General features: G+C 43.2%; 1 protein-coding gene across 3 annotated transcripts in view; it reads right to left on the bottom strand.

The window, feature by feature from the left end:
• The window catches only part of Oatp30B (Organic anion transporting polypeptide 30B), a 154,552-nt gene that overhangs the window by 15,019 nt on the left and 120,747 nt on the right, over positions 1-18,786 (bottom strand). For 2 of the 3 annotated variants that reach the window (XR_011228087.1, XR_011228088.1), the window contains exons 4-11: positions 14,534-14,844; positions 12,371-12,822; positions 8,095-8,248; positions 5,217-5,433; positions 4,915-5,097; positions 3,884-4,096; positions 2,698-2,811; positions 2,004-2,113 (exon numbers count right to left, since the gene is read on the bottom strand). Coding sequence is in view for 1 of the 3 variants with exons in the window: in XM_069322736.1 (XP_069178837.1) it covers positions 2,004-2,113; positions 2,698-2,811; positions 3,884-4,096; positions 4,915-5,097; positions 5,217-5,433; positions 8,095-8,248; positions 12,371-12,822; positions 14,534-14,560 (1,470 nt within the window). In the remaining 2 variants the exon portion in view is untranslated. Of the gene's footprint in view, positions 1-2,003; positions 2,114-2,697; positions 2,812-3,883; positions 4,097-4,914; positions 5,098-5,216; positions 5,434-8,094; positions 8,249-12,370; positions 12,823-14,533; positions 14,845-18,786 lie in introns of those variants that run through there. The other variant, XM_069322736.1, reaches the window with a different exon arrangement.

Here is an 18,786-nt window from a genome sequence, read left to right as displayed (position 1 = left end):
AACCCAGCAAGCTGGGAAGGACCAGAACCCTGGCTAGCAGACAAGTAGACCAGGAGGGAGCCCACAACAACCAGCCACCAGAGCAGGCTGCCAGCCAGGAAGGCACTGCAACCTCAAAATGCCCCCAATCACGGAAAGAGGAACCGAACTCAAACAAAACCGGATCCAACACAGAGGCGAAACCGGGTCTTGCCGGAGACATGTGCCAAGGGCCTCTCAAACCCCCAAAGTTAAATCTGAGAGGAAGAAAACCTCCGAAAAGACGAATCCGAGGAACCCTAGGGCACCAGGAAACGAACCTAGGGGGAACCCTACCTACCACATTTGCCCCAAAAAAATCTTCTGGGGGGAGTTCTTTGGCTCTGTTCGGATGTATGTTGCTATTTTTACCAGTTGGGGGTTTGCATTGTTTTGCCTATCTTTCTGGGTGCCATCCCCAGTCAATAGCAGACATGACATACTGTACTCTAAATGTAGAATGCTCATATGACCATTGCTCCCTGCACCTCTCTGAGTAGACAAGGTTCTGGCTTGTGGTCACCAGTAGGCATAAAGAACTCCCATGACTGATGACCTCCAAACTAATATTGCACGTGTCAGTTTGGATAGCTTCAGAGAGCCAACCGAGCTCGTCACAGAAAATGAAGCTAAAAAATAAACTTAAATATTCCTATGTCTAATATAGCACACATATGTACGATATTAGGCCTCAAATATCGTGTATTAGGCCAAAGAAGATTAGATTGGGTTAGTTTAGTTAGTCTTTGAAACATAAATAGAAAATCTTTTCCGGTTAGTCCAAATTCAATAGTACCAATTTCCACTTAATAACTGTGTTGCACGTCAGTATGTGTAATATGGTCCTCATCATTACTATAAGTACTACCAAAACTGGAGGATCAGCTGATATATATGTGCAAAACATCTTTAAAATTGTGTGTTTTTCTTATGAGGACATATGATTGAACAGGGATATCAGAGATATCCCTGTTCATCAGAGTCTGATAAACAGACTTGATATGTTGGATTGACAGATTGAGAGCTCTTTCTCGATTCGGTGGGTGGTGGTGCATGGCTGTTCTTAGTGATGATGGTATTCATCATCTGTCTGATGAATATCATCTGATATCCCTATCACAGTCTAGCTGCCTACTAAAATAGTAAGGTAAATAAGAAATGATGTTTGGTAATTGCTAGTGCATTGAGACATCTTTGATAAATTCCTTTAAATATATCTACCTAAAAGTAAAATATAATTTTAATTATTATTATTACTGCTATTATTATTTATTATAAAAACTATATAACCATCTGAGCTTCCATGTTTGCTACTTAACCCTTAATTGGCTCTAATCACTATATGTGATTACCTTCTATCCTTGAAGCTCCAAATGTTATTTTTGTTAATTACTTTTCCGAAATATTTTTTCATGCACACAACAATACAGTGCATTTAACAGAGCCATTTAACCCCTGCACTGCGCACCTGTTTGGGCCAAAAACTTTATAGTGCAATTGTTAAGGACATATTTTTGTTGTTTTTTATAAATGTTCAGGTAAAGTTAATGTCAAAATGTTTCCAAACTCAACTATTTTCATTTCAAAACACAGTGATGAAAACATTAAAAAACATTAATATAAAGCCTAATAAAAAAAAAAAAAAACAGACAAATCTCAAAACAGCATTTGTTGTTTGGCGCAGTGCAGTGGTTAAGAGTTAGAACGATTCACCCTAAATCACAGATAAAATATGTGAAGAAAATATACATAGTAATAGAGGATAACATAAACAGGGCTTACCAGAAGAAGAGCATCCAGTAACCCCAAAGGAAAATCAGTACCGGATTACTCTACACAACGCCTCATTCGGGGACCCACTGAGGGAAAGATCTCCGCCGATATATACATAAAAAAACCAGCATTGAATGTAGTGAAATGCCTCTTTCTGGTAAGGCCTCGGTGGCTGCCTGAAGCTACCGAGGCACCTCAAAAAACATCCTTACCTTTAGTGTCTTGGGAAACATGAAGAAAGGAATAGAGATCACTATGAGGAGAAGGCCACAGAGGAGGAAGCCACCCCACCACATCCCAATCCATCGTGGATGCTTATGATCTGGTCAGAGAAACAGACTATATTAGGCCTTAAACCAATCTATTTCCAGAGAAGGCTTAAATTATTGCAGAATTCCATATAGTCTAACAGATATTTAGAAAATCTAACAAAATGCAAGCACATTTAAAAGTGACATAAAAATAAATTAAATATCATACACTTTTGACTCAAGTAAAATATTTATATTGAACAATGTATTAATGCAGTACTATGATGTGGGGGACAAAACTGCTTGATAAGCATTATCAGACAGAGAATAAGTCACAATAAAGTGGCCGAAACAAATAACCCAACTCTCATGTGGAAAGAAATGAAGTGATGACATTTCGGACTATCCTGTACTAACCTGATAAGGATCCGAGATGGATGCAAAAATCATCACTTCATTTTTTTTCTTATGTGAAAGTTGGGGTATTCACAAGCGTGAATAGCCTTTTCATTTAAAAAATGTACATTTAATCCTGGTTGATACCTGGTTGATCCAAAACTAATCTCTGAATATTGAATGTGTAATGCTCACAAATAAAACACAAATTGCTACATTCATAGTGTAATACAGTACTGCATGTAGCATGACACCTCACCTGCTTGCATTATTGACGTATCAACAAAGAGTGTGTCCACATAATAGGATATGAGATACGCTCCGAGCAAGAATCCCAACACCGGTCCAAAGGCCACCATGGTGTAGATAATGCCTGTGAAGAAATAACATTATTATCCTATTACAATGCTTCCACTATAAGATGTTGTGAAGCATCACATATAAGACTACAGAAGATGTAAAAACTCACCATACAAGAGCAAATCAAATAAATCTTTCACATTAATGAAGCTTATTATTGGGCATAAGTTACTATTTCCATGGACGGGGAGAGGTGGCCTGTACTGTACTTAGGTTCATCGAGGCCCCCCTTCCCCAGGTCCTTTACTGAACCTTCCCAGGACGCAACTCCCACAACAGCCGCCCAGTTCAATACATTACCAAAATATTATACGCACGGTATTACTTTCATCATTTTTGCACGCGTTAAATTCTGCACATATTTAATACAGTACACGTGAATATACTGAACGAGACAAAAATATTCAAATAATCGTGAAAGAATTTCTGATAGAAATACTATGCTTTACAATACAGAATATTACAGTACTGTACAGAATTTTACCTAATTTTCCTGAGGGCATCTAACCCTACCGGCCTCGACGAGGACAGGAAGCTGGCGGCTTGTCAAAGGTCCCCTCCCCCCCATTTGCCTTGAAGTGAATGGAGAATACACTTGCCATTTGTATATTACACTACAGTACTGTACAGCATACAATACTGTACAGCATATTACAGTACTGTACAGTATAGTATTACAGTACTGTACAGTATATTACAGTACTGTACAGTATATTATAGTACTGTACAGTATATTGTAGTACTGTACAGTATATTACAGTACTGTTCAGTATATACAATACACAGGGTCCCGGTAGTACAGTAGGGTTCCTTATTGACTCAATCGGGAATTCCAGGGTTGAATCCTGGGCAGGACAGAAATAGTTTGGTGCATTTCCCATCACCCAATTACTGTTCACCTTGCAGTAAATAGGTACCCAGGAGTTAGTCAGTTTGTTGTGAGGCTGCAGCCTTTATGAGGTGTGTAGTGAAGACCTGGGGAAGAGGGAGTGATATCTCGAGGTAAGCCCAACACGTATATATGCACTGGCTGCCTCTTCCCCGACAGGCAAAAATTAGCATAGCAACCGAGGTTTTCACCATACCTATATACATTGAGGAGCTCTCCCTCTTCACATGGTCATCAATATATGTTGTTCCGAGGGTGAATAACGGCGAGCCTCCTGCACCAAGTAAGAGCTGAGCTAACATGAAGAACATCACTGGCATAACATTGCTGCGAGATCCCTTGATGCAATTGTCGGGTTTGCCGTACTGGATGCTGTTGTGAGAGCCCAGAGGCACACCTTTGGACAGGTCTGAGGAGAAAATAATAATCATCAGTGCATCCTGCTAATCAAAATAAATAATTTGTGTAATAATTATGCAGTAGCTATTGTGCACAGGAGAAAAAAAATCCTAAACTAAATACTGTAAAACATTTCATGTAGGAAATGTTTTTGACTAGTTAATAGTTCTTCTCTCTAGACATCACGTGAAAGCCAGTGTGGTTAAAGGAAATTATTTGCACGTTAATATCAATATACATATACAGTATAAGTTGCCCATCTTATGGGATAAGCGTAATACAAATTGTGTACACTCATTAGTACAAAACTTTGGTATTTTGAATACTGTAAATTTTATATGATTAAATCCTTTGTTTGTGAGGGTCAAATTTAATGGAAATTTGTATTTATTGATGTACAGTACTGTAGTGTACTTTTGTTATAAACCATAACTTGTGTTACTGGTAATGAGATTACAAAATTAAATCGCAGCACTTTAATTTGTAGTCACTTAAAAATAGTCACTATGCAATGACTATTTTTAAGCTTAACACAGCTTAATACAATTCTATGTTGTATTAATGCCTTGTAAAAGTTACACAATATAAAATGGTTATAAATACCTTAACCCATATACTGTATTGTATATGAAAAGTAATGAAAAGGGTGACATTTCCAGCTGTCCTGGACACTTCAAAATCATTTTATGCTTTCATAAAGGTCTATAATAGACCAAATCATCACCACTTTCATTTCTTTTCACAAGTGTGGATGGAGTTATTTGTTTCAGCATCTTACTGTGACATGCACTGCCTATAAATTATGCTCCGATTCCAAATTAAACTTACCTGGTAAGGTGCCAAAGCCGTACTCAGAAAGACGTTCAGAGGTATCGTCTCGCACTCGTGCATTTCTACAAATATTATTGCTGGAGTCTGTGTTGTTGATTGTTTCCAATTCAATAGACCAGCGGTCAGCTATAAGCTGGGGCATTACAAACAGCACAGATCCGACCCCCATCACACAACAACCTGAACAAGCATTACGTGGCATTTACATCCATATAATAAGAACTGAAGTGCGATTAAGTTTGTCATCAAGTTTGTCAGAATAAGTCAGTATTGCCAAAATTACTTATGATAGCACTTACCAACTCCTATCCAAACTGGAATTCGTCTCTTGGATCCTAAATACGACACAAAAATGACAGTAATAACATTTCCTATCTCATACATAGAAGAAATAACCCCAGTGAGAGAGGACGGGATCTCGTATCTCTTTTCTATGGTGGTGATGACGGAGTTGAGGTACCCTGATGCCAAAGCTTGCTGGACAGTCACCAGTATAGACAGCAAAAAAACAAAGATCTGTTGAAAACGCAATAAATCATTAATATTTAATTTGCTAAGGACATGACTGTTAAGGAGACTGCAGAAGGCTTATTGACCCATACGTGGCAGCTCCTATTTACATCCACCCACACTCATTAATACATGTCTAGCCTACACTTGAAACAATCATGCAATCCCACATCTAATATACAGTATTACATTGTTGTATACAAATGTACTTATGTATTCAAATTTGTTACAATATTACTGATACAGAGCATAGTGCTCGATTTTAAACAGCAAAAAGGCTTTAGTATAATGTATACTTTTAATAATGAAAAATTTCCATGGCCACCTCATTAGGAAGAATTCTATGCACTGGGAACGACAACATTATACAATAGTTTTAATTATTTACTTATTTAATTAACAACATGAGAATTTTTCACTATTATTCACACTTGCACTGTAAGCCTAATGAATGAACCAAGAGTACAGGGAGAGAGGACACATGTTTTTGGTCCACCTCTAACCCAATACATATTGTATTTACATGCACATAACCACGTGTTTTCTCCAAACAAAACCCACTTGAACATCACATGCAATAAATGTATGATAAAACATATAAAAATACATTTTTCTACAAAATATCTTTGGAAAACAGATGTATCTAATATGTCTGTTTTATGTCTAAAAATATGGTAGTTAGTTAAGTAGATACCCAACTATTGATCATAATTAGTTACAGAAAATTTGGAGATGATATACAGAACTACAAAATACTGTATGACATACTGTATTAGGCTCTGCATGAATATAATTTATTTTAGTACCTGGATTGTACCTGGATAGGGTTCTGGGAGTTCTTCTACTCCCCGAGTCCAGCCTGGGGCCAAGCTTGACTTGCGAGAGCTTGGTCCACTAGGCTGTTGCATGGAGCGACCCGCAGGCCCACATATCCACCACAGCCCGGTTGGTCCGGCACTCCTTGGAGAAAATTATATAGTTTTCTCTTGAAGATGTCCACAGTTGTTCCAGCAAAATTTCTTATACTCGCTGGGAGAATGTTGAACAACCATGGACCTCTGATGTTTATACAGTGTTCTCTGATTGTGCCTATAGCACCCCTGCTCTTCACTGGTTCTATTCTGCATTTCTTCCATGTCGTTCACTCAAATATGTTGTTATTTTACTGTGTCGATTTGGGACCCAACTCTCTAGTATTTTCAACATGTATATTATTTAATATCTCTCTTGTCTCCTTTCTAGTGAGTACATTTGGAGAGCTTTGAGATGATCCCTATAATTTAGGTCCTTTATCGCGTCTATGTACAAGTATGCCGAATATGTTCTCTGAAATTCCTCTATTTCAGCAATCTCTCCTGCTATGAAGGGGGAACTGAGTATCGAGTAATACTAAAAACGGGACAGCACAACTGATTTGAATAGTACAGTACAACCATTGTGATGGGATCCCTGGATTTGAAGGTTTTCGCAATCCATCCTATCATTTTTTTGGCTGATGCAATATTTGCTTGGTAATGCTCCCTAAATGCTAAGTCGTCAGACATCATTATTTCCAGATTCTTTACATGCTGCTCTTTACATGATGACGCTCCTATTATGGGCAGATTTGACCGTTTTGTACCCTGTATTTTAAGGTCCTCATTTTAACGTACCTGAATACTGTACCTGGAATTTATCACTGCTAAACATAACGTTATTTTATGCTGCTCAGTCAAAAACTATATTAATATCTGCTTATAGTTTTTCAATGTCATATTACTTCTTGCAGATAACCATCCAGCTTTTTCTTAAAGACCTCTAATTTTGTTCCAGTAATATTTCTTGTACACTGTACTTGCAAGGACGACACTGAACAACAGTGGATCCTTGATGTTCAGACAGTTCTTGGATTATGCCGTACTCTTCACTGGCTCTATTCTGCATTCCCTTCATATTGTTCACTCCAGTACATTGTTATTTCACTGTGCACATTTGAAACCTGGCCCTCCAGTATTTTCCATGAATATATAATTTGCTGCCTTTCAAAATTCATTTACTGAATGTTACTAGTTTTTACAATAAGGCACTCCCAACTTACATATGAGATGCATTTTGAAAGAGACATTCATAACTCGGAGCCAGAGTTTCCATAGTCTCAATAAATGAGAAATGCCTTCCAGGATTACCAAAAATTCAACATATAAAACCCAAATTTTTGGAACAAGTAATAAATGAAATCACTACTCTATTTTCTTTGAATAATAAAATTTGTCCTCCTTGTCTGATATGATGCTTTTTAATTAAAGAACAAAGAGGAATAATTACTAAAGGAGACAACAGAAGGTGATGCACCCTCAATGTACTTCCTCTTAATACTGTAATTAACGTAGTACTTTTTCTCGATAAACAACTAAAATAGTACAATGCAAGAATTCGTTTGTAATGCAGGTAAATGATTCTAAAACAGAGATTGTGAGGCAGATCTTAAGAATGGGTAGTAATAAGTGATAAGTTGGTTAAGCTGATAACTCATCAATAAGTTGGAGACGTCATGTACGATGCCACACTAATATCACCCCACACTTGCCAAACTTGCATGGGAGTTAAATAACATTATGATTTAATATTCAACAGCATACTTTTTTGGTGCATGACCATACAGGACAATTTTGGGTGAAAGATTGTTACCTTTATGTTGGCTAATCGCTGGAGAAAGGCCGGTCTGAAGGAGAAAAGACCACAATCATTGGAATCGACCTGAGGGGAACTGCTGGTGGTGATGGTGGCAGGGTTGGAGTGGGTATTTGCGCTGGTAGTTGTGTTATAGGATAACCCATGGTTACTGAAATTAGAAATACGCAAAATAGTTATAAGAAGAATATATTATTATAGTTATATAAAAGTTATATAAAAAATAATACCAAATACAGTTTTGGTATTATAATTAATTTCCCACATCTTTATATTTCACAATGTAACACACAGAAATATGATATTTTTGGTCCCAACCATATCATACCCTACTAAATCTCTGTTCATTTTGACTTTTATTTTCTAGACTGCTTTCACAGATGTATCTGAATACTGTATACAGGTCAGAAGGCATAAATTTGAAGCTAGATATACAGCTGAGCCACAGAAATGCTATATAATACTCCTTTAGCATAATTGTAGTGTGAATATGAACTGAATTTGACAAGGGATTGTAGACCCAAAAGCCTTCACAATTTTAAAAGACATGATAGGTGGCATGTAGGTCATTACATTAGATGATTAATGGTAGGAAAAGCAGGGCCCAAGAGATCAAGCTTGATCCTGTAGCAGACATTAGCGAGTATTCACTCACTCACACACACACACACACACACACACACACACACACACACACACACACACACACACACACACTATAATTGAGAGGGCAGCCTCTTCTGCGTGTAGAAAACGATCCCATCTGCTCATCATGAGGGACTTCAATCAAGGAAGGATAGACTGGGAGAACAAGGAATCGGATGGAGGTGAGGAAACATGGAGAGCTAAATTATTGGAGGTGGCAACAAAAACATTTTAAATCAGCATGTCAGGGAACCCACAAGAATGAGAGGAAACGATGAACCAGCATGACTCGACCTAGCCTTCATTCTGAACGATTCCGATATAAGGGAAGTCAGTTTCGAAGCCCCAGTAGGAATGAGCGATCAGGTGTACTGACGTTTGAGTATCTGGTTGAAGAAGAGTTAATGATCTCAAGGAAGGGACCTGAAAACAAAAGGATAGCATTCCGAAAGGGAAACTATGAGGAGATAAGAAAATTATTAACATATATAACATGGGAAACAGAGCTCAGGGGAAAGATGGCCCCAAACATGATGGACTACATCACTCAGAAGTGTAAGGAGGCAGGAGGCAAGTTTGTCCCAGTTCAAAAGGAAAAAACGAAATGAAGATGAATAACCCATGGTTTGATCAGAGATGTAAGCTAGCAAAGCAACAAAGTACAAGGGTGTGGAGAAACTATAGAAATAACAGGACGCTAGAGAGCAGAAAAAGATACCAGAGTGCCAGGAATGAATATGTCAGGGTGAGAAGAGAAGCAGAAGGGCAAAAATGACATAGCAAGCAAGGCAAAGACTCATCCTAAATTGCTGCACAGCCACATCAGGAGAAAAACAACAGTGAAGGAACAGGTAATGAAACCGAGGATAAGGGCAGACAGATTCACTACAAACGACAAGGAAGTGTGTGAGTAACTGAATAAGAAATTCCAGGTCTTCACCTTAGAGCCAGGAAAAATTCCAGAGATAAGAGAGGGAATAGTTAACCTGGCACCATTAGAAGAGTTTGGGATTACCAGTGGGGATGTAAGGAAGCTTTACCTAGAGTTGGGTGTGACAAAGGCTATAGGCCCGGATGGAATCTCACCTTAGATATTAATGGAAGGAGCAGAAGCACTGTGTCTGCAACTCTCCATAATGTATAACAAATCATTGGTAACAGGTGAACTGCCAAAAATTTGGAAGATGGTTAATGTAATCCTGGTATACATGAAGGGGGATAGACAGGATGCACTGAACTACAGGCCAGTGTCCCTAACCTGCATACCATGCAAGTTGATGGAGATGATTGTGCAAAAAAACTAGCAGAACATCTGGAGCAAAAGAACTTTGTAACACAGCATCAGCATGGGTTCAGGGATGGCAAGTCCTGCCTCACAGGATTAATTGAGTTCTATGACCAGGGAACAAGAATCAGACAAGAGAGGGGTGGGCAGACTGCATATTTTTGGATTGTCAGAAAGCCTTTGCCACAGTACCACACAAGAGGTTAGTGCAAAAGCTGGAGATGCAGGCTGGAGTGAAAGGGAAGGTACTATGTTGACCAGACCACACACTAGAAATTGAAGGGACGACGACGTTTCGGTCCGTCCTGGACCATTCTCAAGTCGAAGGTACTATATTGGATAAAGGAGTACTTAAACAAAAGACAGCAAGTCACTGTGAGGGGCGAGGTCTCAGATTGGCGAGGCGTCACCAGTGGAGTCCTTCAGGGTTCAGTCCTTGGACCTATACTGTGTCTGATATATGTAATGATCTTCCAAAGGCTATAGACTCGTTCCTCTTCATTGTTTGCTGCTGATGTAAAAATTATGAGGAGGATTGAAACAGAGGATGATAGTAGGAGGCTACAAGATGACCTAGACAAACTGCATGAATGGTCCAACAAAAGGCTACTAAAGGTCAACCCGAGTATATTTAAGGTAATGAAACTAGGAGGTGGAAACAGGAAGCCAGATACAGGATAGCGAATGGGAGATGAAGCCCTTCATGAAATGGACAGAGAGAAAGATCTAGTTGATATCACACCAACTGTCTTCTGAAGCCCACATAAAAAGAATAACATTAACATCTATGGCATATGCAAGGCTGGCTAACAACAGAATTGTCTTCAGGAACCTGTATAAGGTGTCATTCAGAACCTTGTATACCACATATGTAAGACCAATCCTAGAGAAGCCTCGGAGATTACCCAGCTGTCATAGCAACACACTGGAGAAGAATCATCACTACCCCTCTCACCACAATCATTCCACCCTCTCGCCTCCATCGCCCCCCCCCCCCCTCCTCCACTATATTATAGCCCCTGAATAATGAATGCGACAGTCCACTTCTGGTCTCCCCCCCCCACCACCTCCCTCATCCAATGATCGAGCCCCACACCTCATAACCCCCCCCCCTTTTTTTTTTACACCCAAGCCCTTCACATTCATAATTCTCGCCAGTTCCTCTGACCCCTTAGCTATACCCTGCAACACCCATCCACATACCCATCCATACACACACCCCTCTCCTACATCCACCCTATACATAATACATTAGTCCTAGACTATGGCCAGAACTAAACCATACTTGCTGGTTGGTCAGTAAGTTATTGTGGTGACCAATAGCATTTATCCACCTCCGCGGAGCCCTGCAGAGAGCTGCCCGTCAGCCTCAACCCCTAAAGTGCGCCCCACGAGTCAAGGCCCCGCGAACCCTGCCGCAGAAGCGTGTGCCAGTAGCCTGGAGGAGAACACCCCCACCACTGCTGCAGTGCTGATGGACCATGACCCAGGGACCTGCAGTGACAGCTTGCGACAGACAATCCACGTGAGTCTAAACACACACGCGTGCTTAACTGTCTCAGCCGACCTTAACGACAAGGCAGTGACCCAATTTAACCCACTGCAGCGACCCAATTTTACCCCCATCCACACACAGCCTCGCCCTCCTGACCTACATTTAATGATGAGCCTCATAGTATGTAAATGGGGATTAGGATTTGTTTAAACATGGGAGCGCTGTGTTGTGCTGAAAGGCCCGGCTCCAGTCAATAGGCAATTTATGTTGGTAATGAGGACAGCAACGGGTGTTGATATGAGCTCTGCTTCTGCCACCAGTGGCATGTCTACTGCCACCAGTAGCATGTCTACTGCCACCAGTGGCATGTCTACTGCCACCAGTGGCATGTCTACTGCCACCAGTAGCATGTCTACTGCCACCAGTAGCATGTCTACTGCCACCAGTGGCACGTCTACTGCCACCAGTGGCACGTCTACTGCCACCAGTGGCATGTCTACTGCCACCAGTGGCACGTCTACTGCCACCAGTGGCACGTCTACTGCCACCAGTGGCACGTCTACTGCCACCAGTGGCACGTCTACTGCCACCAGTGGCACGTCTACTGCCACCAGTGGCACGTCTACTGCCACCAGTGGCACGTCTACTGCCACCAGTGGCATGTCTACTGCCACCAGTGGCATGTCTACTGCCACCAGTGGCATGTCTACTGCCACCAGTGGCATGTCTACTGCCACCAGTAGCATGTCTACTGCCACCAGTGGCAAGCTTAGACATGAAAAAGTGTTCTCAAATATATTTTTGACGCCAATGTTTAACATTTTAGGAAGATAATAAGACTGACTCACCTGTGGACCAACTCGGCTGTGGAGTCGACGGTGGAGGTGGTGGCGGTGGAGGTCTCCATGAGGGAAGGTCCGCCCTCCAGTAGACTATCCTCCATCACCCCTCCTCCATCGGCCTTGAGGGAAGGTAGGGCGCCATTATCGAAGCCTAGCCCGCGCGGCTGACCACTCAGACTCTGGGTGCTGGCAGTGCTGTTGTTGCGACTGATGGAGGCGCCGCCCCGGAGGCTGGGGTTGCTGCTGTGTCGAGTCCTGCCGCCGGCGACGCTGCTGGCGGTGCTGCAGGTGCTGCCGTTGCGCGAGGCCCTGGCCGCTGGGGCGGGCGCTGAGGGTGCCACAGGGGCGCTAGGGAGCCTGGCAGCCATCTCCAGGTGCTGCTGCTGCAGGTGGGGCAAGGTCTTGTGCAGTTCGTGGTGGGTGTAGAGACCTGAGCGGTGGTAGGCATCGCCCTGCTCCTGTCGGCACAACATATTATGGTAACATGCGCAGGGAAACAGCATCAAGTATACGCAGATAAATCACAGATTGATTGATTAATGAAGATTAAGTCACCCAAAAGGTGGCACGGGCATGAATAGCCCGTAAGTGGTGGCCATTTTGAGCCATTACCAGTATCAAGAGCTGATACTGGAGATCTGTGGAGGTGCGACTGCACCCTGCGTGACGGGAGATGTCTCCCGTGGCAGATAAATCTCACTAATGTCATTATATATCAACGAGATAATCAACCGAAGCTCTGTGAGGCGACTGGAACTCGTGGCTCAGAGGGCGAGGGAGGGAATTATCAGGGGGGAAACCGCCAAGCCATTACGACTATATAGCACTTGGAAGAGGTCAGGATAAGGATTTGGGATGGGACGGGGGGGGGGGAGGGGAGGAATGGTGCCCAACCACTTAAGTCTGATATCATACTACTTGTGAAGGAGGAAATGTATATGTTTATCTCTCAGAATGTTCAGTAATACGTTTATTGTTTGTGATGTGTGTGTATGTATGTATGTATTAACACGATGTACTGAACGGGGTGAGAATAGCTTGAGCTACCTCATCCCTTTGTGTGTATTTTACCTCAATAAACTTATTTCAATTTCACTTGGACGGTCGGGGGATTGAACGCCGACCTGCATGAAGCGGGGTCGAGTCACCTCAGAGCTCCACATAATGTTCTCAACTATCATCAACATGCACATAAATAACGTCCCCCCCCCCACACATATATAATCAATGAAGCAATAACACACTATTCACTCTAATGTAAAGCCAATATGAATAGCCATGTACAATCAATAAACTAATATTTTATCCAATGTTGCTACAATCAATTTGAACAACCAACATAATGTACAATCCATATTGTATATTAAAGTGCACTAATTTGAACAATCAACATCTTTCACTATTATGCAACAATTTCCAACAACCAATCATGTTCTGAACACCCTCCCCCCCCCTCCTAGTAGTTACAATAATAGTAACGTGTCATAAACGTTGATCCAACGTCGCACCAACGTTACTTCAACGTCGCGCCAACGTTACTTCAACGTCGCGCCAACGTTACTTCAACGTCGCGCCAACGTTACTTCAACGTCGCGCCAACGTTACTTCAACGTCGCGCCAACGTTACTTCAACGTCGCGCCAACGTTACTTCAACGTCGCAGCTACGTTAATTCAACATCAAGTCAACCTTGATTTAAGGTTACACCAACGTTCATTCCGTCATCAATGTTAATGCACCAAAAGGAATCACCCAGGAGTATCTGGGTGCACAGGTTCGAATCTCCCTTTCTCCTCTTCGCGGTTCTGGAGGGTAGAAATAGCCTAAGCTACTCTCTCTCTCTCTCTCCTTTTGACACGTATTATATTTCTCAATAAACGTGCTTTAACTTTTCTCGTTAATGTTATCACTGTTAATATAACGCCGAGTTAAGGTTAAATCAACGTTGGGTTAACATTGTTCAACGTTTAATTAAACTTAATTCAACACCCTGTAGGCACAATATCCAAACCTGGCGTTGGTTCGACGTTGTATAAACGTTAATTTAGCGTTGACGACGTTGATTTGGCGTTGGATTAGTAATGCTCTTGGATATTGAGCCTACTTGACATTTGATCAACGTCGGATCAACGCTGCGTCACTCAGGCTTACTCAGCGTCGTTTAACTCACCATGGCGGGCGTCCTGGAAGCGGCCATGACTGCTCGATGGGTCGGCCGGTCGAAGCCCTCGGCAACACCACCGCCTGAAGGAGTGTAGCTCAGTGCGAGGCCAAGGGGCCGAGGCGGGGCAAGACCAGAGGACGGTCAGGGCCGGGTCGAAGGCCGGGTCGAGGGCCGGGTCGAGGGCCGGGTCGAGGGCCGGGTCGAGGGCCGGGTCGAGGGCCGGGTCGAGGGCCGGGTCGAGGGCCGGGTCGAGGGCCGGGTCGAGGGCCGGGTCTGAAGGTCGGGGACGTTAGGGAACCCTTACCCGCCAGCCATCACTGCGGAAAGAGAAATATAGATCAGTCATGGTTGATAAAGAACAAAGTTCCTCTGTCCGGTGTAAGTATTTACCCATTTCTCGCCGGCGGAAACCCGGAGGAAACCTAGAGGGAACCTAGAGGGAACCTAGAGGGAACCTAGAGGAAACCTAGAGGGAACCTAGAGGGAACCTAGAGGGAACCTAGAGAGAACCTAGAGGGAACCTAGAGGGAACCTAGAGGAAACCTAGAGGGAACCTAGAGGGAACCTAGAGGGAACCTAGAGGGAACCTAGAGGGAACCTGAAGGGAACCTAGAGGGAACCTAGAGGGAACCTAGAGGGAACCTGGAGGAAACCTAGAGGGAACCTGGAGGAAACCTAGAGGGAACCTGAAGGGAACCTAGAGGGAACCTGAAGGGAACCTGGAGGGAACCTGAAGGGAACCTGGAGGAAACCTAGAGGGAACCTAGAGGAAACCTAGAGGGAACCTAGAGGGAACCTAGAGGGAACCTGGAGGAAACCTGGAGGGAACCTAGAGGAAACCTAGAGGGAACCTAGAGGGAACCTAGAGGGAACCTAGAGGGAACCTGGAGGAAACCTAGAGGGAACCTAGAGGGAACCTAGAGGGAACCTGAAGGGAACCTAGAGGGAACCTGAAGGGAACCTGGAGGGAACCTGGAGGGAACCTAGAGGGAACCTAGTGGGAACCTAGAGGAAACCTAGAGGAAACCTAGAGGGAACCTAGAGGGAACCTGAAGGGAACCTGGAGGGAACCTAGAGGGAACCTAGAGGGAACCTGAAGGGAACCTAGAGGGAACCTAGAGGAAACCTAGAGGGAACCTAGAGGGAACCTAGAGGGAACCTAGAGGAAACCTAGAGGGAACCTAGAGGGAACCTAGAGGGAACCTAGAGGGAACCTAGAGGGAACCTAGAGGGAACCCGGAAGGAACCTAGAGGGAACCTAGAGGGAACCTAGAGGGAACCTAGAGGGAACCTGAAGGGAACCTAGAGGGAACCTGAAGGGAACCTGGAGGGAACCTGAAGGGAACCTGGAGGAAACCTAGAGGGAACCTAGAGGGAACCTAGAGGAAACCTAGAGGGAACCTAGAGGGAACCTAGAGGGAACCTGAAGGGAACCTGGAGGAAACCTGGAGGGAACCTAGAGGGAACCTAGAGGAAACCTAGAGGGAACCTAGAGGGAACCTAGAGGGAACCTAGAGGGAACCCGGAAGGAACCTAGAGGGAACCCGGAAGGAACCTAGAGGGAACCCGGAAGGAACCTAGAGGGAACCTAGAGGGAACCTAGTGGGAACCCGGAGGGAATCTGGTATGAACTTGGGTAGCCTGGATGGACCGATTGACCTAATAACCAGGTTAGGTTAGGTTAAGTGGCAATTACCACCCTAGTTACTGAAGCTGGCATCAGAGGAAGGGGCACCGAGACAGTGCCACCACAGGTCCAGGAGCCAGGTCCAAGCAGGTGTACTAGCACAACAGAGCTAGTAACAGGTGCCCACAGGTGTAAACCTTGGCATTGGCTCAGTTGTAAACCATGCATAGACTCCAGTGTAACTTTACATTTACCTTGAGGTTACCTTGAACTTTCCTCGTTGACCCTGGGTTACCTCCAGGTGATTTCGAGGATCAATGTCCCCGCAGCCCGGTCTCTGACCAGGCCTCCTGGTTGGTAGTCTGGCGAAATAGTGTAGCAGCAGCAGAGAGAAATGGCACTCTTAGTGTGGCCCAGATGCCATGTCCTAATTGACCTGTCTGCCTCCAGTGCCTGGAGAGGCTGGCATACGCCCTTGAGGTGCTCCTCGCTCGATGGTACAAGTAACAGTTCCACAACAACCAATATTATGCCAATATTTCCTTATTTACACCTGAACGACCACTATTTCTAAGAATATTTCCTTATTTACACCTGAACGACCACTATTTCTTAAGAATATTTCCTTATTTACACCTGAACGACCACTATTTCTAAGAATATTTCCTTATTTACACCTGAACGACCACTATTTCTTAAGAATATTTCCTTATTTACACCTGAACGACCACTATTTCTTAAGAATATTTCCTTATTTACACCTGAACGACCACTATTTCTTAAGAATCTTTCCTTATTTACACCTGAACGACCACTATTTCTAAGAATATTTCCTTATTTACACCTGAACGACCACTATTTCTAAGAATATTTCCTTATTTACACCTGAACGACCACTATTTCTTAAGAATATTTCCTTATTTACACCTGAACGACCACTATTTCTTAAGAATATTCACTTATTTACACCTGAACGACCACTATTTCTTAAGAATATTTCCTTATTTACACCTGAACGACCACTATTTCTAAGAATCTTTCCTTATTTACACCTGAACGACCACTATTTCTAAGAATATTTCCTTATTTACACCTGAACGACCACTATTTCTAAGAATCTTTCCTTATTTACACCTGAACGACCACTATTTCTTAAGAATATTCACTTATTTACACCTGAACGACCACTATTTCTTAAGAATATTCACTTATTTACACCTGAACGACCACTATTTCTTAAGAATATTCACTTATTTAGACCAGAACCACTTTTTTTAAGAATATTCACTTATTTAGATTTAGACTTATTTAGGAGTGATTTTGAGAGCTGTTCTAATATCAACCGGGAGGCCTGGTCGGAGACCGGGCCGCGGGGCCATTTATCCCCGGAAGCTACAAAAAGGTACCTGGAGGCACAAGGTAGACTCCCCCAAGTCTCCCTTGGCCTTGAAATGACGATCTACGAGACTGTTGATGGCAGCAAGGTGTAATATTTAGTATGTGGGGGGGGGGGTTACCTTGAGGTGCTTCCGGGGCTTAGTGTCCCCGCGGCCCGGTCCTCGACCAGGCCTCCACCCCCAGGAAGCAGCCCGTGACAGCTGACTAACACCCAGGTACCTATTTTACTGCTAGGTAACAGGGGCATAGGGTGAAAAACTCTGCCCATTGTTTCTCGCCGGCGCCCTGGATCGAACCCGGGACCACAGGATAACGCGTCCAGTGTTCTGTCCGCTCAGCCACCGGCTCCCTAATACCTTACTCGAGGGGCTTCGAGGATTAATGTCCACGCGGCCCGATCTCTGATCTGACTTCCTGGTTGTTCCTTTGATCAACTAAGGCTGTTGGAGGCTGCTGCTCGCAGCCTGACATGTGACTCACAATCTGGTTGATCAGGTATAATTTGAAGGTGTTTATGTGTGGAGGCTTCTAGTGTGGAGGCCTGGTCGAGGACCGGGCCGCGGGGACACTAATGCCCCGAAATCATCTCAAGATAACCTCAAGATTATTGCGTTCTCTCTCGAACACCATACAAAACCAATCAGTTATGCCCCTTATGTGCAGAGGGAATGTGTTGAACAGTCTCGGGCCTTTATGTTGATGGTGTTCTCTCTGAGCGTACCTATTGTACCTCTAACGTATCAATCGGGCTATTTTGCACATCCTGCCATGCCTGCTGATTTCACGTGATGTTATTTCCGTGTGCAGATGCGGTCCCTCTAATAGTCTCCACGTATAGTATACATTCTTATGTATCTCTCTCGCCTGTGCTCAAGAGAATACACATTGATTACTTTTAATTAGTCCCAATAATTTAGATATTTTAAAGAATGGATTCTAGCAGTAAAGGCTTTTTGCACGCTCTCCAAGTCAGCAATTTCCGCAGCTCTGAATGGGGCTGTTAGTGTGCATCAATATTCCACCCTAGAGAGCACTAGGGTGTTAAATTTTTTTTTTAACAATTTCACCTTTCTATGTATCAAGGCAAAAAGAAACAAGAATCGAAATCCAATTTGAAGACAAATGAGGATCGTCAAATTTAGTGATAAAATGCTTCGTCGTCCAGAGATATGGAGGTTTGTTCCCCTGTAAAATGTCCAGATTCTGTTCTGTCTGTTCTGCTTTCTGTTCTAGT

The sequence above is a fragment of the Procambarus clarkii genome, chromosome 11 (genome assembly GCF_040958095.1).
Source record: "Procambarus clarkii isolate CNS0578487 chromosome 11, FALCON_Pclarkii_2.0, whole genome shotgun sequence".
NCBI lineage: Eukaryota > Metazoa > Arthropoda > Malacostraca > Decapoda > Cambaridae > Procambarus > Procambarus clarkii.
Note: the sequence above shows the minus strand (reverse complement) of the source record. Positions and strands in the feature narration are given on the sequence as shown.